Source organism: Tachypleus tridentatus, chromosome 7 (genome assembly GCF_004210375.1).
Source record: "Tachypleus tridentatus isolate NWPU-2018 chromosome 7, ASM421037v1, whole genome shotgun sequence".
Lineage (NCBI taxonomy): Eukaryota > Metazoa > Arthropoda > Merostomata > Xiphosura > Limulidae > Tachypleus > Tachypleus tridentatus.
This window is the reverse complement of record NC_134831.1, coordinates 146,384,220-146,403,238: the sequence shown is the minus strand read 5'-3', so window position 1 is coordinate 146,403,238 and position 19,019 is coordinate 146,384,220. Positions and strand designations below refer to the sequence as shown.

The following is a 19,019-nucleotide window of genomic DNA, read 5'->3' as shown; positions in this document are numbered from 1 at the left end:
CTTCTGGCTTTGACATCTAAATTTGCAGAGCCTGAGCATGAGCTTGCTGAAATGCAATGCAATTTGAAAGCGTGGGATATCTATGAAATTTATCCCAAGCACGTTTGAGATTTTCGTGTTATATAACAAGCAGAATCCTACCAAGGGCGGGAATGCCGTGGGAACGATGTCAAGGTTTTGGGAATGCACTGAGCAGCTACTTGGACAATACAGTTAGTAACTGCTGCTACACAATCATCTATCAATGATTTACATAAGATGGCAGGATCAAGTTCCGAGAGAGCAGTAAAAGAGGGCCAGTTTGCCTGGTCCAATTTCCACTGAGGCACACAGGTCAAGTGGCACTGATCATGGCAAATCTCTCTTAATATGATAGAAGAATGATCACTATTCCATGGACTGATTCCAACTTCTCCAAGAAAAGCAAGTGAAATGTGAAGGGGAGCAGAAAGAAAGATTTATAGCAGTATATGACTGACTGGGTGCATAAAAATAAGTGTAAGAGCTGGTATTGAAGAGAGACAGGTTGTGATTCAAGAGCATATGTTCTATAGCATAACCACTCACATCAATACAAGAACTACCCCAGAAGGGATTATGCCAATGATTCTCAACCTTTTCTGACTTGCAGCACACTACAACAATCTGAAAATTTTTGCAGCACACCTGGAAAGCCTTAATTTTTTAGGTACACATTATACAGGAAGTGTTAAAAGCCTTAGAACGAAAATCATGGCCAAAGCAAGTAATATTAATGTCACCTGCACATTGATAATACTATCACTTGCTTTGGCCTTGAGTGTCATTCTAAGGCTTTTTAACAATATTGTGGTATAGCAGAAAAATCAAAACTTTTGTTTTTACATGTGTTTTCAATGTGATGTTTGTGCCTGCTTCTGAAAGCAAATCAGATCAAATTGAGCAAGGCTCTAACGTAGACAAACCAGCTCGCATTTTATCATAGACTGTAAGAAGCCTCTTTCTCTTTCTGGCTTTAATTTCAGTCAATGCTGAAAATCCAATTTTGCAAAACCACGAAGATACAAATGAGAGCAGAACTGTTTTGAATTGATTGCAGGATATGAAATTTAATGGAAATCTAAAACTCATACAAGCTCTTTTTGGGAAACAATGACTGATAAAACTTGTCATTTCATAAATCAATGAGCTATTCTTCCTCCTCAGTTCTAAGATTTGTCTCGTTGATTACGAATGGATAGGTCACCCAGTTATATTCGTCAACAGCAAGTGACGGGAAGTAATGTTTTAGTGCAGACTGTAGGTTGCTTAATGTGTTCAAAATTTGAGAGACAATTTTCTTCTTTGACGGGCATTCATTAACAGAAGGAAAACAATCAAGGACTCCTTTTGAGATCTTATTCTTCCACAGCATCACATTTTCATCAAAGGCCTTCAGTTTGAACACTGCAGTAATAATGTTTTCAGATGGTCCTTGGAGACTTAAGTTTAGAGAATTTGTCAAACAAGTCAGAGAGAAATTGAACATTCAGCCACCAAATCTCATCATGAAAAGAAAATTCAAAACCTGCTTCCTTAACCTCCAAGAAAGAAATTACTTCAGTTTTTAGTTGGACAAGATGCTTTAACACTTTTCCTTTTGAAAGCCATCAAACTTCAGTGTGATACAGTTGCTTTTTGTAGTGAGAATCCATCGCCTCATAGAAAAAAAAGAAAAGTCGAGATTGAAGTGGCCAAGACTTGATTAAATTCGCCACTTGAATAACTTGATTCATTAACAGACTGCAAACCTTTCGGGAAAGATTTGGAGGCGAGTGCCTCTATGTGAATCATGCAGTGAACAATCCTAATGTTTGGATTTTGTTGGTGCACCAGAGTGATGAATCATTTCTTTTTTCCTTGCATTGAAGGACAGCCATTGGTGCACAGTTATTCCAATGTAATTTGAAGAGCAAAATGTTTTCATTCACCAACTCGAAAATGTCTTGGCTTTTCGCTGTACTTTTTAAATCTTTGCAAAATAAGTATTTGTTTATGATTTTTCCATCTTTTATGAATCAAACAAAAGCCAGAACTTGAGCTTTTCCACAACATCACTAGATTCATCAACTTGAAGAGACCATAGCAGACACAATTCATCTTCAGGCGCTTTGTAGTGTTTGCAAACTTGATCCTTCAAATCTGACAACAAGTCTACAATTCTGCACGAAATTGTGTCATTGGACAGTGGAACTTGCTTAACCTTTTTGGCAGCATCCATTCCAGGCATAGTTTCAATGATGATTGCTAATGCTGGTGCAATGACTGATTCAGCCTCCATATGCACTTTCTTGCATTTTGCCAACAATTGAACAACCAAGGAATCAATCCTTTTGAGCTTCACAATGTGAAGCTGCTTGGTTGTTCATGTTGTTGAAAAAGGATTGATTGCAAGTTATAAGGAATTGCTTCCAAGTGTCTCTTCAGTTTGTTAGGAACAAGCGCTTCGTTCGATAAAGCTGCATTGCAGAGTAAGCAGAATGGTAATTGAGAATGTTTCGATTCCAAAGCAATAAAACTGTATTTGATATATTCGTTTTGTACTTTCGTTTGATTCCTTGCTTTTCATTCAACACATTCTCCTTTGCAGCACCAGACTTACTTAAATATTTTTCCATGGATAAATGATAAAGCTAATTCATACACAATAAGCCCAAAGTTCTGCAGTTGATATAAAATTCCTACTTATAGCATAGTAGCTGTAGCTTACCTCAGAATGAGAATGTGTTCCAGAAAGCAGTTTGATTGTTTGATGCATCATTTATGAAGTATGAAGCACTTGTTGCACCCCAGATAAATTAACAGTCGAACCGTTGCAGTTGAGAATGAAATTTAAGTATGAAATTCTCAGTGCTCGAGTTCAATGAAAATCATTGAATGTTTTTGAAGGTTTCAGAGTGTCTCTATAGTAGCTTTTATTAACTGATGTGTTCGACTTGCTTGTAAAATCCCAATAAAGTTGAATGTGTTTCGAAAACATCGCGGGACACCTGCCAATCTCTCGTGGCACACTGGTTGAAAATCACTGGAGTATGCCCATTAAGATCCCCCAAAATTAAAAGGAGGTTGGAAGTTGCTCATTGAGAGCATCAAGGTCTGATGGATTATAATTTTTAAGGGGTGAGGTACAGAGAGCAAACAATGATGGTACGACCCAAGGAGATATGGATGGCTACAGCCTCCAAGGGTGTATTCAGTGACAAGGACCAGGTGGGCACATGCTGATCAACCAGCAGTGCTACTCCCATGTCCTACACATGACCTGTCATTTCAGTATAAGGAGTATTGTCAAAGTGTGACTGTATTAGTAGGTTTTAAAAATGTTTCCTTCAAAGAAAGATATTTGGGATGATAAGTCAATCAAATTCTTGATGTCATTCACATTTGATTGAAAACCTCAATAGTTCCATTGGATTAGTGCTTACAACTGCATTATTTTTCTTTACTGGATGTGGGTCTCTCACCCTCTATTGATCCTGCTCTAAATCGAGTAGACAGGTCAGTGTTTGTAGGCATATGTTCCAGTGACTGAGGGTGTGAATGAATGGTTTGCTTTTCTTTGAGGTGTCAAGAGAGAAAACCCCATGGAAACAACTGGGCTTGAACAAGGTGAAGTTGGGCAATAACTGGAAGATGTGGTAGGGACAGAGACAGAAGTAGATACTGATTTGTTAACTTTCTTATTTTGGAGGGTACTAGATTAAGATGTGCTATTAAGGATTCTGTAGGAGGCATGGAAAGGTCTGTATGGACTCCCACTGTTATAGTGGAACGGATTACAGCAGGATAAGTTCAAGATGGAATTAAGAAGAGTAATTTCCAAGCATCTGGGTAAGTAATATTATGAACTGTCTTTAGACATTGTACTTTCTTTTCTACCCATATGGGGCAAGAAGTAAAATAGGAAGGATGTGGACCATTGCATTTAATACAATGAGGTTCTAGTTGGCATTCAAAAGCATCATGATCTTTACCAAAATAACAGGCACACGTCAAGGAACCATGGCAAGATGTTTTCAGATGACCAAATCATTCGCAATGAAAATATCTAACAGGGTTAGGAATATAAGGCCTTACCTTACAATTCAGATATTCTGCCTTGATTATTGTGGGAGGATGTGATATTGTAAATGTTAATATCAGAACATTTGTTGGCTCCATAATCCTGTCTTCAGGAGTAAAAATTCGGCACACAGCTGTAACACCTTGGCTGGTGAAACCTGCGAGGATCTCTGACTCAGGAATGGTGTTTAAATCCCTCTCAATTATAACTCCTCTGGAAGAATTTGAAGTAGAATGAGAAGTAACCTCAATGGATATATACCAATGGCCTTCGATTTCAAGAGGTGTTTGGAATGTTGTGATGAAGATGTTTCCATTAAAATGTCCAAGACCAACTTTTTTACTGATTCAGGAGAACCAGCAAGCCCTTCCAAACCTTCTGAATAAAAAAATGGAGACATCTGCCCCATGGATTTTTCAGTTAAAGAATGTATAATTAAAAATCACAGGACAGATTCAAGTTGCGAGTTTGACCATACAATCATCAATGCGTGGTTGTTTACCAGTAGTCGGATTTTTCTCTATGCTGTCATGTTTTTTTGTTTTATTTATTTGAGGGGTATCCATAATAAATAAATAAAAAAAAGAAAATTCTGGTGCCCACTGACCCCACCCACCATGGAGCCCTACGAGGTGATGCAATACAGTGCCATATAAGGTCACTGCAGCCACACCAGGTTTTCATGAGCACTATACCCAAACACCAGTATCACACATAATGCCCACTACACCGTTTGAGGACATCCTATGCTGGCACTCAATTGACCCTGGCCCAAATGGACTAGCCAATTGATCTTGGTGGGGCCACCCCAAGACTGCCCATCTACAGGAATTCAAGGCCAAAGTGGTGTGTTGGAGTTGGACCCATCAACCATTAGGATCCTCTTCTCCCCTTTTCTCACAACTGATGCCCCTGAATGTGGATTCCTTTATGTTGTGAGGGGACCTCCCAGAGGTCCAGAGTTGATCAGTCTCTTAAGCCATCCAAGCAGTGTGCTGTTGCTAGTGGTTGGGCAAAATAGGATTTTAGGGTTTATCTACAGAAATACTGAATACAAGTCTAAAGTGGTTATAATTCTTTAAGCCACATCTGGAGTACTGTGTTCAGTCTTGGGCTCCTTACCTTATGAAAGACATTGAATTATTGGAAATGGTTCACAGAAGGGTTATTAAAATGGTATCTGGAATGGAGTTGTGATATGAGGAGGGGTTAAGATCCTTAAAATTGTTTTCTCTTGATAAAGTTAGATTGAAGTGTTTAAGATTGTAAAAGAAATTGATAATATTGAGGCATCAACATTTTTCATATTTAACAGCAAGAATTATAGAACTACAGAACACAAATATTGATTTAGGCAAGGTAGGTGTCTTCAGCTAAAACAATTTTATTTTTCTTATAAGATAGTTGGCCTATGGAATGGGTTGCCTTTGGATGTCATAGAGGCAGAAAATGAGTGAATTTAAAAAGAAAGCTTGACAGATATATGAAAGATAGTTTTAATTTTTTAAAAAAAGATTATAGGATGAAGCAGCCAAGACTGACCAATAGGTCCCTTGTTGTCTCTAAACACTGCTATGTTAACTAGACAGTTGCTACTCATTTCATCTTTGTTTATTAATTAAAAAATAATTTCATTCTCAATACAAATATATAAAACTGAATATATCTGATATTTTATTACTATATTAGAAACCTCTTAATTGAAGATTTATATATACAAGTATATTATGAAAAATGAACAAATCTCAGAGAGGTTGCATTCATTTCAAATAGTGTCCCTAACTGTACAACCAGGCAATGTTATGGATTTTGCATGTACAACACAATGAAATTTCTACTTTTCCTCATAATTTAATTAACACCACTAACTTGTAATTTAGTTATAAAGAATTCCAAAACTTTAAAACACACCTATAGATCTAGATTGAATTTGATTACTTTTATGACTGTGTGTGGAAATTACTTTGAAAGTAACATTGCTATATGGCATATAGGTTGTGCATGAAACAAAAATTCCACATCTGTCCATCACGTGATGTATACTTCACTTCCATTTGGAAACTGCTGACCAACTACATTATTAACATATACAAGCTAGTCTAAAATATTTCCAAGTTTTTCCAAAGTTACATATTGATAAATGTTCATCTGAATGTTTAAAAGCAAGCAAACATTTGTAGTAGCCATTTGTCCAGTAGCTTTGGGTCATGAAATTAAGATGTTAGATTTTTTGCTTCACAAACTTCATTTTTAATTCAGAGAAATCCATCCTGAGACAGAACTCTGCCTTCCTGGAATGAAGGTTATTTTATACAATAACAGAGGGTGATATACCAAAGTTATATTAAGTTATATGAATATTTGGCTTGGTTGAGCAGTATACTTAATGCGAGTGCATACTAAAAGTAGAACAATTTTTCCTAAGTTTTCCAGTCTTTGGGATTAATTATTTTCCTGACTTTCTGATCTGTCTTTTCCAAGAGCAGATTTATCAGGATGATATTTGGCTCAAAAAGGTTGTCATATGAGGATGTTACTAATCTCCAAAACTAAAAAAAACATAGAGCTCCAGGAGATCTAACTGAGGTGTTTGAAATTAAGGAAATTATAGTGTTGATGCATCTTCCTGTACTTAATGCTGAGAATGGTAGAATATGTGGAAACAAATATAAATTTTGGCAGAATAGAAGTTATCTTCAACTACAATGACTATTTTTAAAACGAGGTGGTTGGCCTTTGGAATGGGTTAGATACAGTTAGTTTAAAGGAAAGATTGATAAATACTTAAATGATAATGACTGGCTTTTACTATATATTTTTTTTTTCATTTTTAGAGTTTAGTTCAGAAGAATGGATGGCCAAGATGTACCAACAAGTCCTTTGCTGTCCTAAAATAATGCACATATAGTTTTCTGCTTTCACAATTTTTAAAGGATTTTGACATCCTTTGACTTGTTTCTGTAACAGTCAAACTGTACAGAAAAATTGTCATGTCATTCACACTACCTAGAAATATATTTTCAGTCAAACTAATAGACAGGTGCATTTAATGAAGATAGTTATGGATCTACTTTTAACAAAATATTGGTCACATCACTGGTAAGAACACTTATCTAATTGAAACATACTTTATTTTAAACCAAAATATTAACAAAACTAATTTACTTAATACTATAATAATTTACAAAGTTTATGAAATATTTATCAGATTTACTTTAAACCAATGTTTTCACAAAAATGGACTCAGAAATGAAATAGTGTATACCAGCAAAACTGTAAAAGCTTCAAAGTAAAATCAATTAATAATTTTGATGTTATTAAAAATTATAAACCCAATTCTGATATTTAATAACTTAGGTAGATCTTAGTAAAAGTTAACACTTCACCAACTTATTCTAGTTAATGAATGAAAAGGTTACGGTTCAAGTAATTGATATCAGTAGTATCACAAACACTTATGTGTGTCATATTGCAGTCCACTGTATGAGCTCTGGTATCAGTTGAAAGAAAACACTGGATATAACAATTACAGTTTAGCTTACATATCTTTATATTCTTTTTTACTTTCACTCATACGTTCTAACAATAACAAAAGCATTAATAATACTACAGGCTATGAAAATTCAAACTTCTTTCTGAGATCGCTCATAAAAATGCTGAATATGTATATATTTTTTGTAAGAAGCAATGTATTTCTACAATATTTTAATTATAAATTAAATCCTTTTTAGAACAATAAAGATAGTATTCTTCAATTGCAATAAAAAAATTTGTAAATTAATATTTTACTACTTATTAATGCATGCATAAGATCATATCTTTTGAAACAGTCTGGTATCCTATTATACTATATTCCAGGATTGTGTAGAAGTTCCGAGTTGTTTGATCTTATTGTTTCAGTGTGCACATCAACCTTTTATAGAGTTACATTCAAACTGTAATTAAACTATTTATTAACTTTGTATATAAACTTGGCAACAAAATGTGGTTAATAAACCAAGTTTTAATATTATATAGTTTTGAACTTATAAAGAAATATTTTTAAAAATCCTCAATCTCCCTTATGATAAGGATTGTGAGATTTGTTCTCTAGGTCTTCCTCTTCTTCAATTTAGTTATCAACCCTCTGAGAAATACAATTTCATGCAAGTTACTCATTGTAATATACATGTTACTAAGGTAAAACATAATTTTCAGCCTTACTTGTTTACAAAACCGTAGACTAAAAAATTAGACCCAATTGTGGCTTTCACAAATTGCCCATAATTTTCTCTCACACTTTATACTATATTATTTATAATCAATACAAAGCCAAAGATTTAATCTATCAAGTGAAATATAATATTAAATTGTTTTCTTTAATTTTTGCCTCCTGTGTGAAATTTCTCTGAGTACTCACCTTGACAATCATAGCTAAAATTTTTGAAGAATCTTATCATGCAGTTAGAAAGTTAAACATTTTAATTGTAGGATGTTATCTGATTTGTGTTTTATTATTCTGTGTTCTTAGGTGCCTTATTTAATTAAATAAAAATTATTCAGTGTACAAGTACCATTAGCATGAAAAAGTAAGCTTAATTCTCATCAACAGTTGACAGAAAAGAAGTTCAAGAGTACACAGATAAATACCATATTTCTTGATTTTCACATATGTTGTTTATTATAAGAACGTATTTGGCTGGGTAAAATTAGATTAAGTAAGAAATGAAAAATAATTTGTCACAATGTATGCTCTCAAGCAGCTCATTTGTTACATAATTCAATACAGTAACTGGAGCTAAACATTCACCATGTGATTTACAACTTGTGATGGGATTATTAGTTAAACAAGGTTAAAGGGCAATAAAACAATAAGATTTTAGTATAAACACATGTACACTGTTGCAAGCTTTAAGCTCTATTGGATAAACAATTGTAGTTTCTTCCTTACAATTTGCAGTCATTCTAGAAAGAAAAGAAAGGGTAATGTAGATTTGTTTTTATGGTTTTTACAAGGTTGGACAAGTTGACCAAATACAGAGTTAGGGTAGAGAAAATAAAAGAACAGTTTCACTGAAAAGTATTTGATGTTCATTTGGAAGGTTTTTAGAAATTATACAAATGAAATTTGACAGTTTTTAGGTGAATAAAGAATTTTTCATCTTAATTTAAAAATAATTTTGCACTTGAACAGTTTACACTAATTCCATACACTCACAGGCAAATATTAGTAAACTTACTTAGTTGGAAAAAAATAAGTTCTTGTCTACAAAAGACCTTTAACATTTACTGATAGTTTACCATATTTCATGAAGATACACAAAAAATGGCAAAAGTTATAGTACTACAACTCCCACAATAACTTTAGGGTTATAAAGTCAATTGGATTGTCCAAAACCACAGCAGAAAGAGTCAAAGTGACTTATAATTACTAGTGTTTTTAACCCTTTTGGTAGAGTACTTGCCTGACATGCAACAGGTTCTTGATTTAATCTTGCTTGCAAGAGACTCAAAAATGGAATAATTTATAACTTGCATTTAAACATGGGATGTTTAAACATGATCTATATATCATGACCTTGACTGTTTAGATGGAATAAAAATGTTATTCATATAATAAGGACCCTGTAAAAAAATATTTAAAATCCAGGTTGTTATTAGCTTTGTGTATTGGGCAATGACTTCAAAGCTTTTATCAAGTCTTTGTTATTGCAAATAAAGTAAAATATGAAAACTTTAAAACAAAACAAAAATATCATGTAACAAATGTGTCAGCATGTGAAATACTATAATCAAGCTCACTTTTTTACTACTATATTTATGTTTAACATTATACATTAAGACAAAAAGAAATTATCACTTCACTTTCCTTGGCAGCCACAGTTAATATCACATGATAAAATTAATCAATATTTACCAAAGTGTACCATTATCAATATAGTGTTGTTATTAATAAACCAATAAAACACACACATCAAAATTAAAATAAGCATAAATATTCAGAATCCAAAATTATTTTGTTTTTACATGTAAAAAACTAATTTTAATAAAAAAAATAACCATTTATAAAAATAGTTTGACAAGTGACATAATTAGATGTTTTTGTCCGTGAAAAAAAGGGAGAGAAAACTAGAACACCACAATATTAATTGATAATTTTTAGAAATAACTGGTTAAAAAATTACATACTTAGGTTGTTGGTTTTACTGTTTCTTAATATGATACAAATGTTTCACTCATTTGGAAAGAAAAACTAATTTACTTATAAAAACATTACCTACCTCAAATGTGATGTTTGGTTTCCATCCCAGCTTCGTCTTAGCCTTAGAGGCATCTCCAAGCAAAAAGTCCTTAAAGAAATAGATATATCAATAGTCAGTGATTCTATACAAGATGGACTCTATACATAAATAAACAACTAAGAGATCTCGTCTAAATGTGCGACTTTTCTATCTTTTTTTTCATACTCACAAGACTATCACCTAAGGGAGGTTACATTTGTAATATCAGAACACTGAAATGGAAAGAAATTGTCATATTGTCAGTGACAAAAATAATCTTTTTACTTTCTTTTTCAATCCAATGGGGTAACTTAATTTGCTCTATACACAGGATTTAGTTTTGCATTGATCAATAATAATATTGAGACTTATATTTTTTACTGGTCAATGGTCACTGGCAGCACTCAGTCCTACTATAGGCAGAAAGTGTGAAAGCAAACTTAGAAGCCTAGGCATCCCAGATATAATTAAGCATAATGAAAAATTTATTAGTTAAGCATCCCAAATCAGCTTTTCTACTTTCTGGTGTAGATGACAGTAAAAATTTTTGTTTTCATACATAAAATCAATGTTTTTATTGACTTTATGCTGGATAATACAATGTTACTAAACATGCAAACTGTAATTTGCTATACTTTATATACAGTGTTAAAAATAATTATGGAAATAAGATATAGAGTGGGTATATAAAGAAATTACACACGACAAAATATCTCATGTAAAAATGTAATGTTGCCTATTAATGTGTTGATGTAGACTAATCTAAAGTGCCAAACCAGCACAATGCCCATACAAGTACAGGCAATGATAGAGTTTTACAGTTTGAAACTTTTGCTGAACACAGTGGTTCCTGAAAAAGAAATTACATATGACAAGCATACACTAATGAAAGTTTTTACTGAAGAAGGTTACTCCTACCAATAGATTCCAACTTCATATTCCACTTAGTGCCATATGCACAATCATGAAAAGAGTTTTTAAAACTGGTGCCATTAACATTACAAATGGTTGAGAAAGAAAACTCAAGCTATATAAAAGTGATGTACATTTCCTTAGAAAAAAATCCTCTACCTGATAGGTGATGATGCAGTATAAATTTTGTGAATGACCTAGTTGCAAGTATAGAAAAATATTTCTTCAAGAACATTAAAATAAGCATTGGCCCAAAATGGTCTCAGTGAGTGTAGCTACTGAGAAACCTTTGCAGAGAAGAGACAACAAAAGAAAAATACTAAAATTAGTAACAGAAATTAAACAGTAAGAGGATCAAACCAAAAAAAAATCCTCTTTACAAATATGTCTACATTTTAGCCATTTGACAATAATGAACAGCTGTTTGTTCAAAGGCAGGCAGGAAAGCAGTATAACAGTTTACCACAGCTAAAGTAATGCATGAAGATAGATAAACACAACTATGGGGCTGTATTTCATCCATGGGTATCAGGGACTTAAATAAATTTGAAGATACCTGACTGCTGATAGATACAGACAGGTTCTGATCCAACACATTTCCTCAGAAACAAATATCTCTGGACATAGTTTAATATCTTAAATGACAATGACCCTAAACATAGAGTCAATGTATTGAAAACATTTGGAATATATAAAGGTGGATGGAATACCACAGACATTGTGACCTTCACAAAGTCCTGATATGAACAACACTGGGGCAAAATGGAGTTATATGAATGTTAAGAAAGTTAAATGGCAACAAAACAACTTGAATGAATTTTGGAAAGTGTTACATGATACTTAAAACAACATTCCACAGTTCTTCATTGATAAACTGTATGGAAGAATGAAAGCAGTTGTCAAGCTCTATATAAAACAAGCCCACAAACCAAATATCAATGTTTTGAACAATATATTAATTTTAATTTGTATATTTTCTGCCATAATGCACTGTGCTTATTTATGCATACTTGCTTAATATAATTTACATTATATACTCACTTTGCCCTCCATTTCTATATCTGATTTCCAACAGTAGATATATACAGTTAGCAGTATGAGAAGACAAGAGCTTGACAGTATTTCATATGCACTAATACAAAATCACTATTAGGGAAATATTTAACACTTGTTTTTCCAAATGATCTGCCCAGTGTCAAAAATTCTGCAGCAATGAAAATATAGTAAAGATGAGGATATGTAGTTCAATTTAACCTTTTATAACATCCTGGTGTAACTTGTTTTATTGCAAGTTAAAATGCAAACAAAAAAGAAAAAAAGAGAGAGCATTGCACATGAAAGAACAATTGTCACATTTAAATGTCCACTTAGAATTTTGATGTACATAGGGTTTTGAGGAAAATACAGTTTAATTTTAGTCTTTTAAAATTTATTTACAATTGAGTACTTTCAGGCTATTTTGAAACATCTTTTCACTATTATGATGCTACATTTCATCTAAAATTCTAAACTGACTCTTTTGAACATCCAGTAACTGTTAAGATTTTTAAAATGATACTCATGAGTAGGTGGCACAAAGAATTTACATAATTATAACCTATGGATGCATTTTTTCCAGATATAGCCTTTTATCACAATGCAGGATAATTTTACAGAATCAGTTTAAAGGTACCCAGCATTCACTTGCAAAATAACATTCTTAGAGTTAATGCTTATTAGTCTGTTGTAGACCCTGTACTACTGTAAACACTGGATTCTTTAAGCCCTGCTTCATTATCTTACAGCCAGAAATAAATAGGCAGATACTAAGCATGTAACAATACAGGGATTTGCTTTGCCCCTATTATGTAGATTAAGGTCTAGCTTATTTTGATGGTTATATCTAACAGGAGATGATTTAAACAGTTGTAGATCCACTTGCACATTGTGGTATGTTTCTCTTATCTTTAATAATATTTTAACATTAGGGACCTAATATATAATGGTGTCACTAATTTTACCTCAGTAGTGTAGTTTTTATATTAATATTTTGAAAAGCTGAACAGATTTAAGTGTTTAGTTTGTGTAATAGGAATTTCAGAATTGTAAACTTTTACAAACACATTACTCAAATACATAGAAAACAAAGGGTTATACTAACAAAAATGAACAGATGCTATATTTTAAACACCACATATACATACTGATTGCACATCACTGAAAGTGTGGTTTATACATAACCTATCCAAAATTTTATAATTCCAAGTACTAAATATAATAATATAATAAATATAATAATGTACTATAAATAATGGAACTCCTCAAGAAATATACTTACTACTTCTACAGGACGAAAATATTTTGGATTAACTCGAATTCGAACAGTTCCAGTTTCCTTTTCTTTTCCAACTTCTTCCAATCCTGAGCCTTCCCACCTACAAAAATGGTTTTTACATTAAAATTAACAAGGTCATAAATAATCTACCACTTTTAAATGTACTGTTCAATACCAAATGTCTAAACCATACATATTTTGGTTAAAAGGGTCCTGTTTTTAAATTTTTCTTGTCTCAAAGATAAAATTTCACAAAACAATGTTTAAAGTTTACTTCTGCACATGAGAGATTCACTTTTTCACTTTATAAACATAGAATGATTACTTTTCTAGCCTGATAGTTCGCCCCATTTATATTCTTACCTAACAAAAAAAACCGGCCAATAAGATGTGCTCTTTGTAAATGTTCCTTTGAAACTTAAATCGAAATGCTGATACTCTGAATACTCCACCTTTTCCCCTGTTTATGCACTTATAAACAGCAGAATGACTTTAACACTTCTTCTTCAAACGTTTTAATCAGTCAGCCATGTTTTTGCATTTGTTAGCAAAATCCTCAGAACTCAACATACTGAATTTATAAACAAAATTTTAGAAAATTACAATTCAAACCCATTTAAAAGTCAAATAAAAACAAAACATTCCAATATGCATATTCTTTCAAATATTAAAATATAATATTTTTGTTAACATAAAATGACAAAAATATGCTGAAAGTTTACTTTTAAAAATTTTGATGCTTGAACCTTACAAGAAAAAAAGATTTAAAAATTTTGCAAAGTAAAAGGATTTATTATTTAATTTTAACATGTGCACACAGAAATCAACATAAATCCATATGAATCACTTTTAGTAGGCCTTATAACTATACATCTAATTATTTTTATCTATTTTTATTTTCATACATGGAGACTTATGTTTCCCAAATTATATTATTAGAATGTCTCAAAATTTGACAAAATAGAGAGTTGTAGTATTTCAAGCCATGGTCTAAAACTAATGACTATCAAATTCATGTTGAAAGAGTTTACAAAACTTCCTTTTAAACAACACTTTCAATATTTGCATTTTTGGAGACATGAAATTATAGGTGAATGAATAACCACACCCTGGATTAGTTACATGGAGCTAAACACAAGAAAAACCTGGTTCAGCTAAAATGCAATCCTAACAGACAGACACCTATCATTGTAAGATTAGATGTTTCAAGTTATTTTCTCAAACTGTATGAATGCTATTTGTAATTTTCTTTTAATTTATAAACATTTTTTAAGCCATTATACTAAATTATTTGTAAACCTACTCTTAATTATTTAAATATTTATTACATCTAACCACTGTTTCAGTAATACAAATGTTATTTTTAATATTTCATTCCAATATCTTTATATAAATGTAAATTACATAATTTTTCTTTCAATTGCACACAAAAGCACTTGAAACCCATCTGTCATTTGTACAAATGTCTCACTTAAAACATTTATAGATCTCTGCATAAAAGTACTACTATAAGAATTATGGATACAGTTTGAATTTCTTATACCTATTGTTTTACATGCAATTTTCTAAATATATTTAACCCTTTTTCTTACCTGTACAATTAATATTACTTATGAACTTCTAAACTGCCCCAAATTATAGCACTTAGTTGCAAGATATATGTAAGAGCTTAATTTTAATAACTCACTCATTGGTTAAATAAAACAGCTTAACAAAGAAAGTTAATATTTTAAGTGTGAATTTCAGGTGTAAAAAAAATGTCAGTTTCTTGTTTTTTGTAAAAATAATTATTCTCTATGAACTACATTGGAAAATTTTGCCCAACACTTTTGGATTTCTTTATCTCAAAGGTGTGGCCAATATTGCATATACTTTCTCCACAAGATTTATTTATATATGGCCACTACACATCAAGACAACATACAACCAAGCCAGTAAAATTAATAAAATCCTATCAAATGTTACAAAAATAACACCAAAAATCTTACACAATTTCCATTTTAACGTGTTGAAAAGCAGTTTCTACAAATTCTCGCACACTATGTGCCTCTCCTGTAGCTACAACAAAATCCTCGGGTTTCTCTTCTTGCAGCATCAACCACATGGCCTAAGGATATCATAATGAATCTACATTACAGATTTTTAAAATTACATTGGTTTACTTAGTTTGTAATGAAAACTGGATGAAACATCATTCTAACTTCTTAAATTAAAAACATTTTAGTATGATTCCTCCAGGTGTCTAGTGCATCTTAAATAATATTTCAGTAATAATGATGTGAGAAAACTATGAGAAGCATATCGAATGGTTATTATATAGTGCTCATTATATTTAGAACTTAGAATAAATCTACTGATTCACTAAAAAAAAAGAAATTTTTCAGCCAAGCAATTATTACTCAAAGAATAAAGTTTGCTTGTTTTTGAATTGTGCACAAAGCTATACAAGGGCTATCTGCATTAGCCATTACTAATTCAGTAGTGTAAGACTAGAGGGAAAGCAGCTAGTCAACACCACCCACCACCAGCTCTTTGGCTACTTTTTTACCAATGTATAGTGGGATTGAACATCACATTATAATGCCCCCATGGTTGAAAGGGCAAGTATGTTTGGTGTGATAGGGATTTGAACCCGCCAAAGAATAAGGAGATTCCAGGTCAATTTCAGCATACCACAACACAAAGAAATAATATTTTATAAATACAATAATATAATCATAATTCTGTTATTAACTGCACCATTGTAAAAGAAATAAAAATCTAAATAAATTTTCAGCAACACAAGAAAATGTACTGTGAAACTATCCAAATCAGCCAATCAAAAGGATGGCTTAACTGCCCATGATTAACATGAAACTCCAATACAAAAACTCAAAAATTTTCAAATTTCTTAATCAAAAGAAACTTGACCTGTTCCATTTAAGAAAACACACTCAATGTCAATTTATTTTCAAAAAAATTAAATTAAAAGCAAGCTTGTCTGTTCCAGTGCAAAATTATTAAGCAATTTTATAATTATAATAAATCCTCATGCATACTTCTGTTGGTTTATTATAAAATACATTCATTTTGATGTGCTAGTCACAGAAATAGCATTACAATGCATATATTATGCTCAAAATAAATGGCCAGCTTTAGTTATGCAAACTTTTCTGTTACTTGTGAAACTGTTACTGCACAAAAACTGAAAACTTTTTCATTTCAAAAAATTTGTGAAAAGTTAGTGTTATTTGTGTATTACATCCCTAATTTTGAAATATGATTCAAGAAAAGCAGCCGGTCAAAAGCATAGAATAAACTCTTCAGCTATTTTATAAGATCAAATAATGGGATATGACAGTGTTTCTGCAGTTATGGAACACATGTCATGAAACTCTGATTCACAGTCCAGGCACACTAATTCCCAAGACATTCCTGACCATCAACCTGTGTCATATAATCGTAACTTGATCAGTTGTTTGCATTAAATTTTCCAGCTACGATAAATTGCCTGACACTTGTTTAGATAAGGTCTAAAGAGCATTGCCAAGTAGCAAAATGAAAAATAAGCAGATGTAAAAAACATATCTGAAGCCAACAGGATAAATAATGAAATTGTCTGTTATGACCTGCTGTCATTCTACAAAAAAAAAAAGTTATTGATTCTATTGCATACTTTAACATATCACTTCTCCCTACACTAAAGATTTCACAGTTAGTGTTATAGTTAAGGAAATAATTGGTAAAATAGTCTTACCAACAATATAACTAATATTCTTTTTTATATACCTCTAGGATGAATAAAAGCTTTTATTTTTCTTGTGAAAATCACCTTTAACTCAGGTGGATTCAGTAAATATTTAGATAACTAACAGATAAATCTTCAGCAGAAACACTATTAAAAAAGTCTTCCTAATGTATAAAATCATATTTATAATATTTACTAAAGTTCCCAAATTATGCTGAGATACATATAGTGAATTCAGACTTATAATAAACATTACTACGCATATCATACTAAACTACTCAAAATAAGTAAAGGAACAAGTACATTTCCTTACACGATTCATCTCAGTGTTCCAAAAGTGATAATTTTTATTTTTTAGGTAATTTGCCTCATTTCAGTTCCACCTGTATCCATTTTTTAATGTGTAATAAATAGTAAAATATGGAGAAATACATTTTTTAAAAATGACCAATATCACCAAAACTGATATCCCATATGAAACAATACTTTAAACAGTTTACATGCATTTATTCAAGAAATGTTTGAAACATTCAATATCCAGTACGACCACCACAGGCTGTGACACACTCCTGACACCTATTTGGCACACTTTGAATCAGTCTATCAATGTTATCTTGGGGTATGGCAACCCACTCTTCTACCAGGGCTTGTCAGAGTTCATGTACATTCTGAGGAGGGTGCTGGTATTCACTAACATGCCTCAACAACATATCTCATCAGTGTTCAATTGGATTTAAATCTGGAGATCTGGCAGGTAACTCAAGTCTTTATTCCTTCCTCATCAAGGACAACCACACACAGTCTGGTGATGTGGGCTCACGTGTTAACCTGCATGAGAATGAAGCCATCCCCGACAGCACCAACAGAAGGCCTCACAATGGGTTCCAGAATTTGTCTCTATATGATTGTGAGTTCAGAACACCTCTGTCAAATTTGAGTAAGTTCATGAGGCCACCCCAGTATATGCCTGCCCAAATAATTACAGAACCTCCTCCATAAGCATTGACTTGCACAATGTTACAGGCAGAAAATTGCTCTCCTCAGCATCTCCGCACTCTCACTCCTCCATCATCACGAGATACAGTGAACCTGCTCTCATCTGTCCACAACACGGTGGCCCATTGAAGAAGTTCCCAGTCAAGGTGATAACAAGTAAACCCCAACCTGGCTGCATGGTGTCATGCTGTTAGAATAACACCTCTTGCAGGCTGTCTGGCCTTAAGGCATCCTTCGTGTAGATGACTGTGAAATGTTTGGGTCGATACACAGGTTCCAGTAGAATGCTGAAGGTCATTTTGCAGTGACCAAGCCATAGCTAATCTGTCCTGCAGAGCAGTAGTCACAATGTAGTGATCCTCTCTGACTTTTGTGCAGCAATGACAGCCATGACCTGGTCTCCTGCCATAAAAATTTGTCTCCTGGTAGTGTCACCAAAGTCGACTGATGACGCTTGGTGACACACCAACTTGCTGTGCCAACCTCCTTTGAGTCTGGCCATTCACCAGCATCTGGACTGCCCTGGTCACCTTGTTTTCTGTCAGATAGCAACTGATTGCTTGGGTACACAAGATGAAGGTACACACTGACAAAACAATCTGCAAAGATCCATGTTGGTGTTTGTTTCGAGAATTAATGAGGAATGTATATAGTTTATGTATATGTACATAACAGCCTTATATATGGTACCTTCAGTTGTATTCTCGAGTGAGGTGAGTTTCGTTTGAG

The 19,019-nt window shown here is 32.7% G+C and overlaps 1 protein-coding gene across 3 annotated transcripts in view; it reads right to left on the bottom strand.

Annotated features, from left to right (window-relative positions):
• The window catches only part of LOC143256847 (GDP-mannose 4,6 dehydratase-like), a 61,334-nt gene that overhangs the window by 6,602 nt on the left and 35,713 nt on the right, over window positions 1-19,019 (bottom strand). For 2 of the 3 annotated variants that reach the window (XM_076514600.1, XM_076514602.1), the window contains 3 exons: window positions 15,556-15,674; window positions 13,571-13,667; window positions 10,342-10,410 (listed from right to left, as the gene is read on the bottom strand). In XM_076514600.1, the coding sequence (XP_076370715.1) occupies window positions 10,342-10,410; window positions 13,571-13,667; window positions 15,556-15,674 (285 nt within the window). Of the gene's footprint in view, window positions 1-8,903; window positions 9,026-10,341; window positions 10,411-13,570; window positions 13,668-15,555; window positions 15,675-19,019 lie in introns of those variants that run through there. The other variant, XM_076514601.1, reaches the window with a different exon arrangement.